The sequence below is a fragment of the Rhinichthys klamathensis genome, unplaced genomic scaffold (assembly GCF_029890125.1).
Source record: "Rhinichthys klamathensis goyatoka isolate OS25496 unplaced genomic scaffold, OSU_Roscu_1.1 h1tg001035l_1, whole genome shotgun sequence".
Classification (NCBI taxonomy): domain Eukaryota; kingdom Metazoa; phylum Chordata; class Actinopteri; order Cypriniformes; family Leuciscidae; genus Rhinichthys; species Rhinichthys klamathensis.
This window is the reverse complement of record NW_026607315.1, coordinates 52,999-70,074: the sequence shown is the minus strand read 5'-3', so window position 1 is coordinate 70,074 and position 17,076 is coordinate 52,999. Positions and strand designations below refer to the sequence as shown.

The 17,076-nt window shown below is 38.5% G+C and overlaps 1 protein-coding gene across 1 annotated transcript; it reads left to right on the top strand.

Moving 5' to 3' along the window:
• Positions 1-4,406: 4,406 nt before the first annotated feature.
• On the top strand, positions 4,407-6,815 carry LOC130079388 (uncharacterized). Its single transcript, XM_056244632.1, has 4 exons — positions 4,407-4,568; positions 4,825-4,961; positions 5,849-6,013; positions 6,086-6,815. The coding sequence occupies exons 1-4, from the start codon at positions 4,453-4,455 to the stop codon at positions 6,754-6,756; spliced, it is 1,089 nt and encodes a 362-aa protein (XP_056100607.1). The 5' UTR covers positions 4,407-4,452; the 3' UTR covers positions 6,757-6,815.
• The last annotated feature ends 10,261 nt before the right edge of the window (positions 6,816-17,076 follow it).

Below are 17,076 nucleotides of genomic sequence, written 5' to 3'. Positions count from 1 at the left end.
TTGCATATTCATATTACCGCGAATACTAAATGAGGCAATGAGTTTCAAAGTTAACTGAGATGTAAAATATTTTACAAAAATAAGTTATTTCAACTATAGTTGCAAAAGCAGCATTTTAATTTAGTTCAACTTGATGTCGACCCTACTAAAAATAAACATGATTAAAAACCAGACATTAATGCAAATTACACAAATACTAAAACTTTAACTCAAATTGGTTAGCCATTAAGGCCATTCAAAATATATTTTTAAATTGATAGGCCTATGTCAATGACACTAAAATAACCTTGAAACAAGCCGTATGTCTCATGCAGTGTTGCTTCTCAAGTCTACGGTTTTTTCAAGGATTTTGAGATATTTACTAGAAAACAACTCAAAAATATGAATTAAAAACGCATTAAGAGTTCTAATCACTTGAATGTTTCTAACAGAGCAGATACTGTATCTGTCAGAATGACTGAACGCATTGCAGATGATCCAACAGTGTTTTTCAAACTTAAAAAAAAAAAACAGTAGATGTTTGGTTTCTGCAACCTCTTCGGTCTCTTTCCCTTCGTTACCGTCCATCTTCCTCTCGCTCTCTGCTGTGTTTTCTGTCACAGATCGCCACAGGTGACCGGATCATTGATCGAGACACACACACACGACAGGAAACAGCTGTCAGACCCACTGAGAGACAGAGAAACACTTATACTATAGAAGCAAAGGAGATATATTTAGCACAGGCCATGAAACGGAAGAGTGATGAAGACTGCGAGCAGAGACGAGTTTCATCAGAAACACAACCGGCGTAATTGTGAGACGCACGTTACTCTGTCCATTGACCTGAACACTCAGACATCGAGTCATTATGAATAATTTATGAACGGCAGGCAGAGCATCCAACTCATATTTCATTAGATTCAGGCAGCATTCACACGCACTCGTTCACGAGACGGAAACATGTCGCGGTGATCTCCCGGGAATACAGCGACTGCATGCATTTCTTAAAGAGTTGAAAAGTGACCTCTGCGTGCCTATTCAAAGGGTTAAATGAAGTACACACTACATGAGTTTTAAGTTTGCATCAAAGAGTCTTGCCAAAGTGAACTGAGAATGTTAGGATCTTCGGACTCAATGCAGTCAAGAATGATCGTGTGTAATCGACACACCTGATTGGTTACTGTAAAGCAAAATGAAACAAAAACTGGGAGTTTTTAAATATGCACGGGTTAAAATGTTCATTATTTACATATACGTTCATGGCGTCCCAAACCTTTATGGCGCACCCAAAAATGTTTAATTGGTGACACTTTAAAGATATATTTTGAAACCTTATTGTAAAGTGTTAATAAACTTTTAAACATTTTGAAACTTTAAAACATTCCCACAACAGATGCTGTGCAAGATACAAATTTGTACAGGTGTGTGTGTTTAGAAATTTTTGTTGGATGCAATTAATCACAATTAATTTTATTAATAGATTTATTTGTAGGCTATATAGTGTGTGTGTGTGTGTGTGTGTGTGTGTGTGTGTGTGTGTGTGTGTGTGTGTGTGTGTGTGTGTGTGTGTGTGTGTGTGTGTGTGTTTATTTAAAAAATGTAACCGATTTCAACTTCATTTTTTAAGTTATACAATATTCAACAAGGCAAGATTGTTTTAAAAATTTGTTTAGTAATAATGATAGTACAGCCAATTTACTTAAAAAGGGTTAACCCATGTCATCTACAGGCAATATTGCATGAAAGTCATGTTAACAAATAAAAAATAAAAATTGTGTTATGGGAATAAATACAGATTCTTTAAATCATATGAAATGCTTTGCTCGAGGGCACAGAGGTTCAGGTTACAGAAAAGTTTACAGCTCACATTCTGGAGTTGATATAAAGTTAACTCTTGTGTCAGTCCAGATCTCTGATGTCTGATCCCTCCTCCTAACTAAAGCTACACACCCGCAGCGCAGAGTCACAGACGTCTCATTGTCAGCATCCCACAGGAGTCTGCGGGATTCACAGGTTACATTCTCACGGCAGGTGAAACTCCCACGCGTTTCTGCTGTCGCTCTGTGGTGTGTCTGCAGCCACAGAAGCTTAGGGACGTTACTCTACTTCACTTCACTCACAGGAATGGGATATTACAGTCAGAACTGGAAGGAAATGTGCTTAAAGTCACTATGAAATCAAAACGGACTATTTTTATTTTTTATGGAAATAATTTATTGTTGCACATCATTATGTTTTTTAATCTTTGTGCCGTTGTAATCTTTAATCACGATAACTTCCCCTCTCCCTCTTGCAGCTCTTCTCTTCTCTGATGACGAGGGCGGGGCAACCTGTCAATCACACAAGATCAGCCAATAGCAAACCACAACCATCCAATCAATTCCCCATGAACAAAATCAAGCCCCGCCTACATTTGTTCTTGTTCCAGATGTGTTTCACTCGGATATACGGCACAATAAAGAAGAAAAGACCAGCGCAACATCCTTTTTATGACGACTTCAATTGTCAAGTAAATAATAGCTGTTTACCACAATGCTAAACGTTCAACTTGACTTTCCTTTTTTGAGGAGTATGAATGAACCAGAAAAAAAAATCAACCATGAATTTACTACTTTTTTGACTTGCGTTATCGGCCAGTCAAGAGTTGAGAAATTTAGAAATCGAGAAAACACAGAATTGGATTATGGTTTGTGTAAATGTAAAGTATAATTTCTTTATGCATTTTTAGGAAAACCTCTCCTTAAATAAAATAAAATAAAATGAAATAAAAAAAAGGGGGACAAATCAACACAAATACAAATCTAAAAGGGTTTAAAAATACACTGTAAAAAAATGATCATGATTTTAACGGTAAAAGACTGTAAAAATGATACGGTGAAAAACTGTTAATTGGTTAAGAACGTTTTCGTACTATATATGGTGAATCTGTACATCTAATGTAGGCTACTTTTACAGTAAATTACTGTTAAATTAGCAGTTTTTGGAAGTGAAAAAGAACAAGTCATTGTATAATTTACAGAGAAAAGCTGTAAATTTGCATTCCCACGATTCCCTGCGTGACACTTCACATTTTATGTATTTTTGTTGAAAGAACTGTTTCCTCATGGTTTATCTTAGTTTTTTCTAATCAGTTATGTACATTAGGGATTTATGTTACAATAAATGTTGTTAAATGAATGTTTATTGCATTTTTTAAATTTCATGTGTGTTACCATGATGGCGTTTAGTGTTTGTGTGAATGACACTGTGCAGCTTCTATTTATTAGTAATATCTTTCATGCTTGTGATGAGCTTTCAATCATCATGGGACCTTCATCATCGCTGTGGTTGGCAATTGACAGTGAATTACAATGGTACAAAACAGATATGGTACTTAAATTTAAAGTAAAAAAACTATTTAGCTAACTGTTTTAAGTCAAGTCTGTAAAACCTAAAATGTTTCTACCGTATTAGATCTGGAAACCACAGCTGCCGGATGCAACACTTTTGTGCATTAAGCAGACACTTTGTTTTACCCAACGTGACTTACAAAACATTCCCAATAAACATCTCGAACAATAGCATGCAAAAATGTGGGCGCCGGTCACAAAAACATGGTAAAAATTGTAGCCGATAATTCAGCACACTGGAAACTAAAGTCAAGTCAAGAGCATGTCCTGTGGGATCCAGTATCCTGCAGCTCTGTTGTATCCTGCATTTTTTGACAAATGTTCAACTTGAAATGGACATCACATTTTGTGTGTGTGTGTAAATCAATAAAATGATAAGCTTTTATAATATGAGTTGTGATAATGATAAAAATGATAATATTCAAAGTTAATTTGAAATCTTTTAGATTGGTAGAACACATTTTTTGTATGTTTAATGTTAGTTGTGTGCCAGTTTCTGAATTTTTTCAAAGCATTCCAAAAGCTAAAATACAGAGAAATTCTAAATATTATTTTTTTATGAACATTAATGTTTATTAATTATTATGTTGTGACCATTAACTGTCAGTTTTTCATTAATTTCAGTGAAAAACAGATGAAAACATGATTTTTGAACACAGTGAACACACTCTCTTTCTCTCTCTATCTCTCTCTCCCCCCAGCAAAAAGAATCAAAGAGTTTTTTGAGACTTCATCTTATCTTTTTTTCAACATTCATATAGCATTGCTCATTGTTACAGTATGTTTTAATCTTCAACGTTAGTTCAAATACTGTGTTAAAATATGATTATTTTATGTTTCTTTAATAGTGTTAAACAGTCCATTGTAACAAAAACATCTAATAATTTTTTTTTTTTTTTAAGATTAATTTCTACACTGGAGAAGAGCAAGTATCAAGTAGATAAACAAAAATTTCTCAGTGGACAAAATTCAGGTGTGAAGGGGTTAATGCTGCGCTACATCATTGATCTCGGAAGTAGGAAGTCGTAGCTGGGAATTACGTCACACTCGAGTTGACGGAGCACAAGTCGGAAAAACCAACATGGAGGCGTCCAAGGAAACCTTTGTTGTGCTTCCAGTTTCGCAATACAAACAACTACAGAACAAATACGAAGTCCACGTAAAAAACATCACGGAAGAAGAAAGGAGGCGCAGAAGGTGGGCTGTGTTTCGGTGTATTTCAAAACGGCATTTTAATCGGTCGTTTTGTAACCAGCACTCAAAGGGTGGGGGCTCGTTTTAATAATTCCGATTTCATTTTAGTCTGCAACATGACATATGTAAACCGTATGTCATATTGAATGTGCTTAAACAAGATGAGAACTCATTTTGAACTTTGTGTAGCAAAGCCCTTCAATTAGTAACTGTACTATGACTGTATTTTTTACTTAAATACAGCTTTTCTCTGACTTAGGATACTGATATCCTCTGTGTTGCGATCAACACAGCGACTCATCCTGAAGAATGAGGCTGATGGGGAACTCGGAGAAACCGCAGAAACAACAACATCCCCGACTTCAGAAAGCAAAATGGCTGCTCAGCGCCTCAACAGTACGTTAAGTGAAACTAGGAATACAACGTTAATGTTTATTAGTAGTCTGTCTGTGTCTCAAACTCAGTGGTGCACAGAGTAACTTACTATCCAAACTCTGTCTGTGGACATGATGATGATACTTCGGCATTTTCTGTGTAGAACACTAGTGATTCGTTCGACTTCAAAACTAATAGTTTTCCGAACTGGATCTCACGGAATCGAACTTTAGTTCTGGATTGATGACGCAAGCACGCACGCTCCTTACGCAGAGCCAATAAGCATGTCCAGACGGGTTATTGAATCAAAGAACCGGTTCGAAATAATGAATAAAAAAGAACCGACTCAGAAAGAAGCGAATGAGTCGGTTCTAACTGTCGAAGTTTTCTGAGTATTATTATTATCTGTTTATAGGCTGATAAATGGAGGTTTTGAAATTGTTCACAGTTTATCTGTAAATTACTTTGTGAACATGGAGAGTTGTTTGTTCATGTTCATTCATATAAATGAACTAGTGAATGAACTAACACAAAGCATTAGGCCTACAGATGTTATGTTAAACGGATGGTTCACCCAAAAATTAAAATTTTGTCATTACTTTCTCACCCTCAAGTTGTTCCAAACCTGTATGAGTTTCTTTCTTCTGTTGTACACAAAAAGAAGATATTTCGAAGAATGTTGTTGTTAGCCAAACAGTTGACGGCACCCATTGACTCCCATAGTAGGAAAAAAAAATACTAACGAAGTCAATGGGGTCCATCACCTGTTTGGTTACCAACATTCTTCAAAATGTCTTATTTTGTGTCTTCAACAGAAGAAATTAGCTCATAAAGGTTTGGAACAACATGAGGGTGAGTAAATTATGACAAAAAATCCTATCCTTTTAACAGTGTTTACATTTTTCTAGTATATTTGGACAACAACGTGAACATGTTCATGGATCCCGAGAGGAGCACTGCATTCACCGGTCCCTTGTACCAGACGGCAGCAGATCCCACCACATACTACATGAATGAGGACATGACAATCATGATAAACATGGTTGAAGCTGAAGACTTGCATTCCGTAAAAGGTTAGATAACAATAATGACAATGTTAGTAATGTCATGTTTGCTAACCTGTTGCTTTTTTCCTGGTGTTTTAGAAAGCCAACAGGAGAACAGTGATGCTGCATCCAACACATTACCATCACTCATTCCACTGCCAGCGAATGATGGCTTCAACAAAGAGCAAACTTTGTTTTTGATCAACCTTATGCGGCAGCACATCGAGAGAGAAGGCGAGGGTCTCCCGAAAACGCTGGAGGAGCTGAACGCACGGCTTAAATCTGCAATGCGCAGTAAAAAGCATCTGTGGAGAGATGCTGCGGATAAGTTGTCCAGCCATTTCTTGCAGTCTTTCTGCCCTGACAAGGTGGCCAGGAAGTGGAATACACTTATAGAGGCCTACAAAAAAATAAAAGATAGCAATAAACCTAGAGAGAAGGGGAGTATCCGCTTCAAGTTTTATACGGAAATGGACGCTCTTCTGGAAAGGCAGCAAGAAGTGGTTTTTCCTGTCGTCGGGACATCAGTTGGTCTGAAGGTGCGCAGACCTGAAGCTTTAGGACAGTGTAGCAGTGACACCGCATTGACTTCGCCGACTTCCCCAGCAACACCACCTCTGAAGCGTCAAAGGGTGGACTGTGAACTGATGCAGTTTTTGCAGGACTCGGAGGAAGCATGTCAGCGGCGTCATGAGGAGACTCTAGCACAACTACGGTCTGCTCAGCAGGGTTTCGAGACTCTCATGACAAAATTGCTGGACAAATTGTAATCGTTTTGTCATTTAAAGTTGTGTATGTAACTTATTTGGAGAGCTTAAGAGAAACTGTAATGTGTGTTATATGTATGTTTTGATGTTGCACAAGTGCCATTTGGATTATATTTTTTGTTTTTGCGGCAAAGAATAATTCTGCAATGTTTTGTACAAAGTACATTTTGAACAAATTTTTTTTTTTTTTAAAGAGTCATATTTTTTACTTTGTGTCAGATTCTATGTCTTGTGATAGCAGATAATTGTTTGGATTTTCCTGTAAAGTTCATACAATAAAGACTCAGACCAGAAGGCATGACTGTAATTAAATCATTTTTGTTTATTACTGAAGTTTATTTGCATTTTTAAAGTGCAGAAGTCGGCAACTCATATTGTTCAAAAAGTGGAAATATAAAACACATTCAAATACTAGACAGTTTGAAATATTCTTTTAACATTTACAACATAACCTGAATAAATCCACTATATATATATATATATATATATATATATATATATATATATATAAAAATATAAAGTGAAAATAGCAGTTTTTTATTTGCTCCAAGTGTAAATGATTTTTAGATGATATGAATGGTATCCCTGTCTGATATCATATATGCTGATAACAGATATCCCTGGCTGGGATAAGAACCAAAACTGTCGAGGTAACTAGGTGAGTATATATATATATAAGCTTCAATCCTCTTGAGCTGATTGGATAGATAATTTGAACGTGCTCCTCCCGAGCTTTGTTTATAAAACATAATTTGTCGCTTAAATTCTGCAATCTCTCGAGACGCAGACTGAGGCTGACGATTAGCTGATCTTTAATTGAATATGGCAACATTTACCTCGTTCATTCAATATTTCTTTTTTTAAGGCTATGTTTACACGCAAAAGTGGCGTTGCGTTATCACTTTTTATTCTGCGTTTAGACGAGCGTTATGGGAAATCCGCGTGCATATGGTGATGCAAAAGTGTGTGAAATTCGATATAGTATGCACTCCAGGCGGCTAGGTAGCAATGTGAAGCACTGCCACACAACAACACCAAGTCCGCGCGCCTGCGTACAACCTTCACTGTCTAGCAGACTTTTGCGTTTTTACCCTTTAGACGGGAATGCGACGGTGGAGCGTTTTTAAGATTTTCACTCTGGAGGGTGGTTTCATTTTTTTGCGTTTTTAAGCCCCAAAAACGCTGATAAAATATTTGTACGTTTTTACCCGCGAGCGTTTTCGTGTAAACAGGGCCTAAATCACTGACAGAGACTCCTCCCCCATCAGCCAAACACTGTGTGCATAGTTAGTAAAAGTGTTGACATCAGCCTAGCAAGTAAGATAAAATGTTTTGTGAATATACGCCCCCTGATCGATTTTCGAAGGCAGCAAAGATGTATCCTTCGCCGCTTTTGATATCCCACAATCCTGCGCTCTCCATAACTTCTATAGGGCTTGGGCGTCGTGACGTCATTACTTGACGTGGCCGCCATGTTGGTAGCCTCGCGAATGTAAACATACAGCAAGTCGAACGAGGAGAAGCAGAGTTGGGAGAAAGAAAAAATATGTTAAAATCCCTAAAAGGATGTGGGATTTACGGGGATACGTTACATAGAGAAGCCAGGGAACGGTATGTGGACAAAATCTGCACTATTAACGGTTTGGATCCATATGAAAGAAGCTGTCAACCCTCCCGTTTTTTTCCGGGTTTCTCACGTATTTGAGCTTTCGCCGTCCTCCCGTTTTAGTATTTTCCTGTAAAATATCCCGTATTTTAATACTCTAATAACATTAACGTTAGCCCTTCCATCTGACCTGTCAGTCTCTGTACTGTTGTCCTGTTGCCCTTCCAGCGAAACAGATTTTCAAAGCATGGTTTTGCTTACTAACTTAATTGTTTTGCTTAAAACAGCTTCTAACTACACTTTTGAAACACATAGTTAAAAGTACATGTGTGAATGGTTGTTAGCACTAACGGTTACTAAACTAGCATCTAGGTGGAGCGCAGCTTAAAGTTACCTTTGTCCGGATTACTGTGTTCCCAACACCTGTTCTTTGTTGGAAATTTCATATGGAACCAAACTGTTAATAGTGCAGATTTTGTCCACATGCCGTTCCCTGGCTTCCCTATTTAACGTATTTAACGTTCCCACATCCTTTTAGGGATTTTAACATCTTTTTTCTTTCTCCCAACTCTGCTTCTCCTCGTTCGACTTGCTGTATGTTTGCATTCCCGAGGCTACCAACATGGCCGCCACGTTCCAGAATGCAACGCGGCACTCAAGCCCTATTCATGACAGTTAAGCTTAAAAAGAAAGATGGCGTTTGAAAGTTGCGGTTGGTGGTCAGTTTGTGTGTAAATCTATGTTTTTAACCAATGTTTTCCACTTTTGATGTCCTTTCTAGAGAGAAATTACTATTATAGAAATTAAATTTTAGTTTAATTATTACTTAAGCTCACTCTATTTTGCTGTAGATCATTTAACCGTTACGCTGGCTCGGAAGTCACACTATTTGCTCTATTTATACAACAAAACGTCATAGAATAGTGCACAAGTACGAGAATTGGGACGTTATAATGGGGGGATTCGCAAGCGTGCAGAACGTTTTGAGTGGATTCTGACCAACAATTTAAACACCTCTGATTGGTCAGAAGATTAGCGGACATGTTTGTGATTGGCTTCATTGCTCAACGCTACAAAAACACGTTGTAAACAGAGGCGTTTGCCAAATCTGTTTCTCCAATATACTGTATAATTACAGTATCAACTGAGGGAACTTTAACCACGTAGAACTGGGCTTAGACCTTGACTATGTTCTCTTTTATGCTGTTTTACTGCAATTTCATCATGAGATATTCAAACTGCAAAGCGCAAGATTATCTCAAATGGGCTCGCGTCTGTGGTCTTATCTCCTCCAGAGTCCTGCAAGATGAATCTTCAGCGTCTGTGGACGACCTGCGGTTACTGACACATGAACCAGAAAGCTGAAAAAACTCATTAAACTTTATCGTAGAAACGCACTGGTTATCTTACAAACGTCCCTCTGCCCGTTCAGAGAATGAAAGTGCTTTCACGTCGCCGAACAGAAAACACATTCATTCACATTTCAGGTTCAAGCTGGACAATAAATCGCTGCTTCTGCCACCAGAAAAAGCAGAGTTATTTAATCTAGACAATAGATTTCTGATTACAAACAGAAGAAGAAGAAGAAACAGTAACAAATCTTCAGATGGTTTTAAACAATCTGTATACAGAATTGATATTTTACAGCATTATAAAACCAACAACAAAGTGGGTTCAAATCTCTCTCTCTCTCTCTCTCTCTCTCTCTCTCTCTCTCTCTCTCTCTCTCTCTCTCTCTCTCTCTCTCTCTCTCTCTCTCTCTCTCTCTCTCTCTCTCTCTCTCTCTCTCTCTCTCTCTCTCACACACACACACACACACACACACACACACATCTACGTCCATTGTCTCTGTGCATCTCTGACCACTACAAGACAAGCTACATATGATTTTGTCAGTGTTTTTGATTAGAAACTCTCAGTGAATCAACCAACACTAAGTTACTTATAAATATAACCAAAAACACCAAACAACTCAAAGCACAGCGAGGAATCAGCATGGCCTCCTTATCAGAATGAACAACCACACATACCTGATCACCGTTCACCTGACAGCAAATCGAATGCCACATCGACACCTGTCACATGCCTTTCAATCCTCCTGCCCTTCAAAATAAAGCTCTCGTAAACACAAAAAAGGCCCCGATTTTAATGTTCCGCCAAGAACGTTTTATTCACTGTGTTCTAGGAAATATGAAGCACCACAACCGTTTTCAACACTGATAATAATCAGAAATGTTTCTTGAGGATCAAATCATCATATTAGAATGATTTCTGAAGGATCATGTGACACTGAAGACTGGAGTAATGATGCTGAAAATACAGCTTTCATCACAGGAATAAATTACATTTTAACGTATATTCACATAGAAAACAGCTATATTAAATGGTAATACTTTTTCAAAATATCACTGTTTTTACTGTATTTTTCATCACATAAATGCTGCCTTGATGAGCAGGAAACAGACTTCTTTTAAAAACATTAAAACACGTTCTTGAGAGTTTAATGAGAAACGCTTGAGATCTCTGACTTTTGACTGCAGACTTTGGTATCCTAGCAGAAAACAGTTTGAGACGTTGAGTCACGTGTGTGGTTTCTGGGGTTGTTTTGCTGGAGAAACGTAGAAAACATCTCAGAAGCAAGCGCTGGAGAACTCACTGGGTTAAAGTGTCTCTGTTGAATAAACGGTAAAAACATCACTTTACTTTGAGCGTTGACGTTTACACAGACACCAGACCCGCAGCCATGACAACATCACCACGGTTACCACACGCTGGTGGCAGTTGACGTGCCAAATGTCAGCCTTTAAAAGCTGAATGTTAACTGGGCGGACAAGCGCTGAAAAGGTGTGTGTTTGAGAGTAGGAGGCGGATTTCCATCTGATTATCCTAATGGCTGAAAATAGCACATGTGAAGCCAACGCTGACAGAAGAGACACACGAGGAACAGGACGCTGGGAGATAGTTAGCATTAGCCGCTTTCTCCTACATTGATTTATCACTTATACTGACAGTTTGAAGATAGCATCACGTGATGCTGTAGAGGACGAGGTCATCAGACAGGTCATTAAATCATCCATTTCATGGGTCATATCATGGAAAAAGACATTTGATGGACTATGTGACATGCTTAAACTTTCAGAAATCACACATAAAAAAACTAACATCATGTCTATTGTGGAGGACAAGGTTGTCTTGAGATCGACTTCCAAAAAAAAGAAAATGACCTCATTAACATATGGCCACATATTTGCATATCAGCACCATTCAGCCATATCACCATTCTGCCATATCACCAATGCACCATTGCCAGCAGCCATATCACCCTGTAGCCCAAGACTGGTTGCCCACTGAAGCTAAGCAGGGCTGAGCCTGGTTAGTACCTGGATGGGAGACCTTCTGAGAAAACCAGATTGCTGCTGGAAGAGGTGTTAGTGAGGCCAGCAGGGGGTGCTCACCCTGTGGTCTGTGTGGGTCCTAACGCCCCAGTATAGTGACGGGGACACTATACTATCAAAGAGCACCGTCCTTCGGATGAGACGTTAAACCGAGGTCCTGACTCTATGTGGTCATTAATATAATTATAATTGATATAGCCTATAATTGATTTGTACATTTACTGTTATCACATACCTTAGGGAATTTTAAATAGCCTGTAAAATAACATTGTTAGAACATTATCCCCTAACATTCCTATAAAGTTTTAAGTGGGACGTTTCCTAGCAGGCACTGGACGTGGAAAACTTCACAAACAGCAATACCAGCCTTACTACTTAACAGTTTGACTTTATTTCCGTCACAGGTCTATATAAGTTCTTATTGAGAATCATCCGATGTTCGGATGTTGAAAAATGTTTAGTTTGAAGTCACCATTATGCTGATCAGTGTTCGATTTAGTTTGGCTCGTGACCCTTGTCTTTCACATTTTTTATCAGGCTACTGTAACTGTTTGTTGTGGCAAAAAGAGAAAGAGAAAATGTGATCAGAAGATATTGGTTATATGGTGATAAAACTATATAATCATCATTTATGGTCTGATTCACTGACTCATCCAGAAACTATAGATTTTGTTAATTTCACGTGATTGATTATAATAGACCTGTGATAATATTCCAGCATGAGATCCAGCAGTGTTTTAATCAGATAATCTAAAGTATTTTAATACATTGTACACTAAACATTTTGAAATCCTGCATCTATTAGACACACTCAGACAGTGACATGCTTCATGCCGCAATGCATTCTGGGAGCCATGGTTGAGTTTTGTACTATGCGCCCAGAATGCATTGCAGCATGAAGCATGTCACCGTTATTGAGATTCAAACGCTGATTCTTGATGTCTGCGTGTTCCTTAAAGAAGACTGCATGGACTAGCTATCACAGGTGTATTATAATAAACAACATAAAATTAATAACACCCCTATAATCAACGATTATCTCCTGGATGAGATCAGTGAATCAGAGCACTAAGTGATAATTATATATGTATCACCAACAAGCAGCCAACATCATCTGATCAGAAGAATGTTAGGTGATAATGTTCATGTTATCACTAAACATTTTTAGAATGTATTTAGAGAATGTTATTATTTTAGAAAAAGTCTGTGCGTGTGTGTGTGTGCGTGTGTGTGTGTGTGCACTAACTTGGATGGGTTAAATGCAGAGGACAAATTCAGAGTATCAGTTACTTTACTTGGTCTTCACGTCACGTCACGTCACCTCACTTAAAATAAAACTAACCGCTGAAAACACTACCAGAACACAAAGATTTCTAACTGGGTGAAAGTTGTAAGACGCATCAAAGACTGAGTGATTGGAAGGGAAACGCGAGTGAATACGCGTCCGCGTGCTCCAAACCCGTCTTAACAAGCTAATTAAATCTGTGTTTTTTTTTACAACACTCCCTGCTTGTTTATTTGTGTTCCGCCGGAGCAGCTGAAATTACACACATACACACCAAAGACTGAACTTCTGATCCAGCTTCTGCTGCCGCTCTTAATGAGGTCGGCCCGCAGTGACGGGAGCACGCCGTCCACACGAGTGCACGGATAGTGGTTAAGGCCCACTGAAGTGCCTTGAAACATGCAGCATTATTCAATGTGTTAACGTAATTTCCACTGAAACAGTAAGAGAGTGCGGGGCATATAGAACAGCTCCTCCCCCTTTTTTAAATAGCCAATAGCGTTTTGTTTATATAGAACAGAGCCGTTGAGCTTGGTAAAGCCGCAGTTTCCACCTAATCTCTAACCGTTTCTCCTCATAATCTCCTCCATATCACTTTAAATGTAGCTTTTTTTATAGCTTTTTATTTTGTGCGGCAACTCGATGATATATGATCCGCTCTGTGTATCGTGTCTCTGGTCCGGAGCTGTGGCGGTTCGCGTGACACTAACGTGAAACCAGACTTCATTCGTCCCAATGGAAAGCATATTTACACGGTCTGAATTGTTCCCTATCGCCTATATAGTGTGCACTATGTGCCATTCTCCAAGAAAATAGTGAAAGTGTGACTGATTTCAGCCGCAGCTTCAGCGTCTTTTTTTAGTGTAGGGGGTGGAGCTTCAGATTCTAGAGAGCATTTGATTGGACATCTGACGTGAAGCTGAAGTACAGAGTGATGTCATCAAAATCATTGACCCATATTGGCGGAAGTGAGAGACTAAGTTTTGAATGCTTATATCTTCTAAATGCTAATTTTGTCATTGTTTTGGAGCACACTAGCTAATAGATAACAGAAGAAATAAAATATGTGGATTTCATGGGGACTTTAATAAATCATCTAAATGGACTGTGAAACACACAAAGTATACTCAATAAAATGTTTTAATTAAAATACTGTCACTAATGAGTATTTGTACCATTTTCCCCCTGAAGTCCACTAAATGTTATAGTCAAGGTTATTGTCCTTCATATTTAAATAACCTCTGTTATGTCCATTTGTCTAAATGCCATGTATTAGCAAATGCTAATTTTCATAGGAGCTAATGCATCTTGAAATAAAGCACAAACAAACAAACAATAAATAAACAATATAAATAGTAAAGTGATATTTATTTTGATAGATAGATAAATAAAAAAAACAAAAAAAAACAAAGTGCTATTTATCTTGATAAATGAATAAATGATATTTATCTTTATAAATAAATAAATAAATAAATAAATAAATAAATAAATATATATGTATCTAAATATGTATCTTGATGAATGAATAAATTATAGATATTTATCTTGGTGTTAAAGTGATATTTTGCTGTTCTTCATCACACTCTTCACTATCGTCTCCTTGGTAACCAAGCAAACTTTAATTACATGAATACAAATAAAACAATCACAACTTTTAATACATTTCTACTAAGGGGATACAAATATTTTGGTGTGTTGTAAATGATGCCACAACAAAAATGAAAATGAATTATAATACACAAATAAACATTGAAATTATTCATGCTTATTTCTGTCTTTGCTTACATTATCATAGTTTTATAATAATATTTGATGATGAATTTTCAAAGTAAAGTCTGGATCTGGGACCATGCAGGGTTATTATGGTAATAACTGAAACTAAAACTATATATATATGAGTGAATAAGATCAAATTCTGGATGGACTTTTGCAGTTACATTAAATCAACCTCGTTTGATTTGAAATGATGATGAAAAATCACGTTTCCCATGAACACAATGTCTTTATCCGTGGCCTATGGACCAAACATGACTCAGGGATTCTCACCACCATCATTTGGTCTCATCATCCTCGTGAAACACTGGATAAGTGAATCTATTTCCACAGATCTGCTCTGTTTCTGGACGAACGGGCCGTCCGTTCTCATCCTGTAATTCGGGGAGTTTTGAGCGGCGGCCAATTCTGTCTCACTCAGCGTTTGCATTATTCATGCGTGTATTTATTAGCACTCTGAGGTACAATTAGAGCGGCTCTGATTCTGAATGTGCTTATGTGTGTAAAAACTTTTACTGCCAAAATTTACATAAACAAATCAAGCACAGAGCAACATCCTCTGACCCAAAACCGCATCAGGAACTCAGTGTTTTTCATGCTTTATATCTGTTCGTTAGCGATCATTTGCAACAACAAGCTAAAGAGAGTCTTTTCGATATCAGCATTCATATAATTATGGGTCAGTCTCAAACTCACTATCCACTTTCATACATGAAACCTGTCCAATTGTGAATGTTTAAACAGAAGGCAAAGCTCTTGGCTGATAGCCTGTCGGATTCAGAGATGACATGAGAAGGCCGATGGGGAGCGTGTCTTTTTATCCAGATGAGGAGGTAATTCAATCATGTCTTGATCTTTGGCCCGGTAACCAGAGTCACGGTGTCGCCCGAGGGTCATCAGAATACTAACAACACTGTGGATGTCCAGAGGCCAGACTTCAGGTTAGACTGTGACTGAATGAACGGTGAATATGTGGTGAAAGAGGTCAAATCCTGCAGTCATTTTGATGTAATGTGAGTCTATCACTACAAAAGATGATTTTCTTAGTATTTGATGTGCCTGATGTGGGCCGGATCTGGGGCGACACTATGTTGCTGTCTTGACATGATGTGTCATAACTTTTTGAGGCTGTCTACACTGGACACGTCGAAATAAACATGGTAGCACTTTCTTTTACAGTGTCCTTGTTACATATGTTACATGTACTTAGCCTAGTAATAACAGTCAATTATGCATAATTACATGCAACAAACCCTCAAACAAAGTACATCTAGTTGCTTAATATTACTCAGTACTTCAATATATAATTACAATGTAACAAAGACACCTTAAAATAAAGTGTAATTTGTCTTTCTGAACAGGTGATGCCGTATTGAAGCGTCCCACACGGGCAAACACCTTCTGGCTCCGCCTACTACTACAGTAGCCACGCCCCCAACTCATGCTATTGGTCGAGCTGGAAAGAGATGGACAGATCTGATCTCAGATCACTCTCACAGTGTCCGAAATCGCATTCTGAGTAGCTACTACATTTGAATTTGAACTTATTTTGCGTTAAAAAAGCATGCTAGTCTATATTGTATGAATATTAAAGGTGCTCTATGTAACTTTTAGCGGCCTCTAGTGGTGATGTTTCAGATTGCAACCAAATTTTACAAGAGCGCTCGTGCTCGAACTCATAGATAATACCGTCTATTACGCAAATATCTCGGCGAATACTAGACGGATTCGGCGAGCACCGAGCTCGTTGGGACCATCTAGTCGAGCTGAAAAGAACCATATAAGTTCCGTAGTTTTTGGTGGTGTTTTCGCGGAGATATTAGCAGAAAACCATCGGGCGCGCTGCAAAATTGCGGACGCCGGTGACGTCACGATCTCAGAAGAAAATCGCTCGTATCTCTGGAACGCAAAGACCCAGAGAGCTCAAATTCGGGGGAGGAGGTCCCAGGGGAACCCTTGCCCGAACGCTAGAGTGGCGGGCCTCGGGGATGCCCCCTACCGGACCGCCGTTCGCTGGGACCCCCAATTTCAAACGGCTATAACTCGGGGAGGCGGTCGAGTTGGACCTCAGGGGTGGGCTCGTTCGAAAGGCCCCGTCCAGCACTACGAACGATTAGAGTCTTGGGAATATTGATCAAAGATTGACTGAGGTTAAAGCCGAAAAACGTGCGCCTTTAACCGGACGTAACTCCCTGACCGTCTACAATAGACTGTATATAAGGAGAGAGGCTCGGGAGCGCGGATGCACGTCACATCCGTTGGAT

Excerpts from the sequence above, each read along its gene's own strand:
- LOC130079388 (XM_056244632.1), top strand. The coding sequence starts at position 4,453 with ATGGAGGCGTCCAAGGAAACCTTTGTTGTGCTTCCAGTTTCGCAATAC. Across the intron at positions 4,569-4,824 it reads GAAGAAAGGAGGCGCAGAAG|GATACTGATATCCTCTGTGT; the intron begins GTGGGCTGTGTT and ends TCTCTGACTTAG. Across the intron at positions 4,962-5,848 it reads GGCTGCTCAGCGCCTCAACA|TATATTTGGACAACAACGTG; the intron begins GTACGTTAAGTG and ends ACATTTTTCTAG.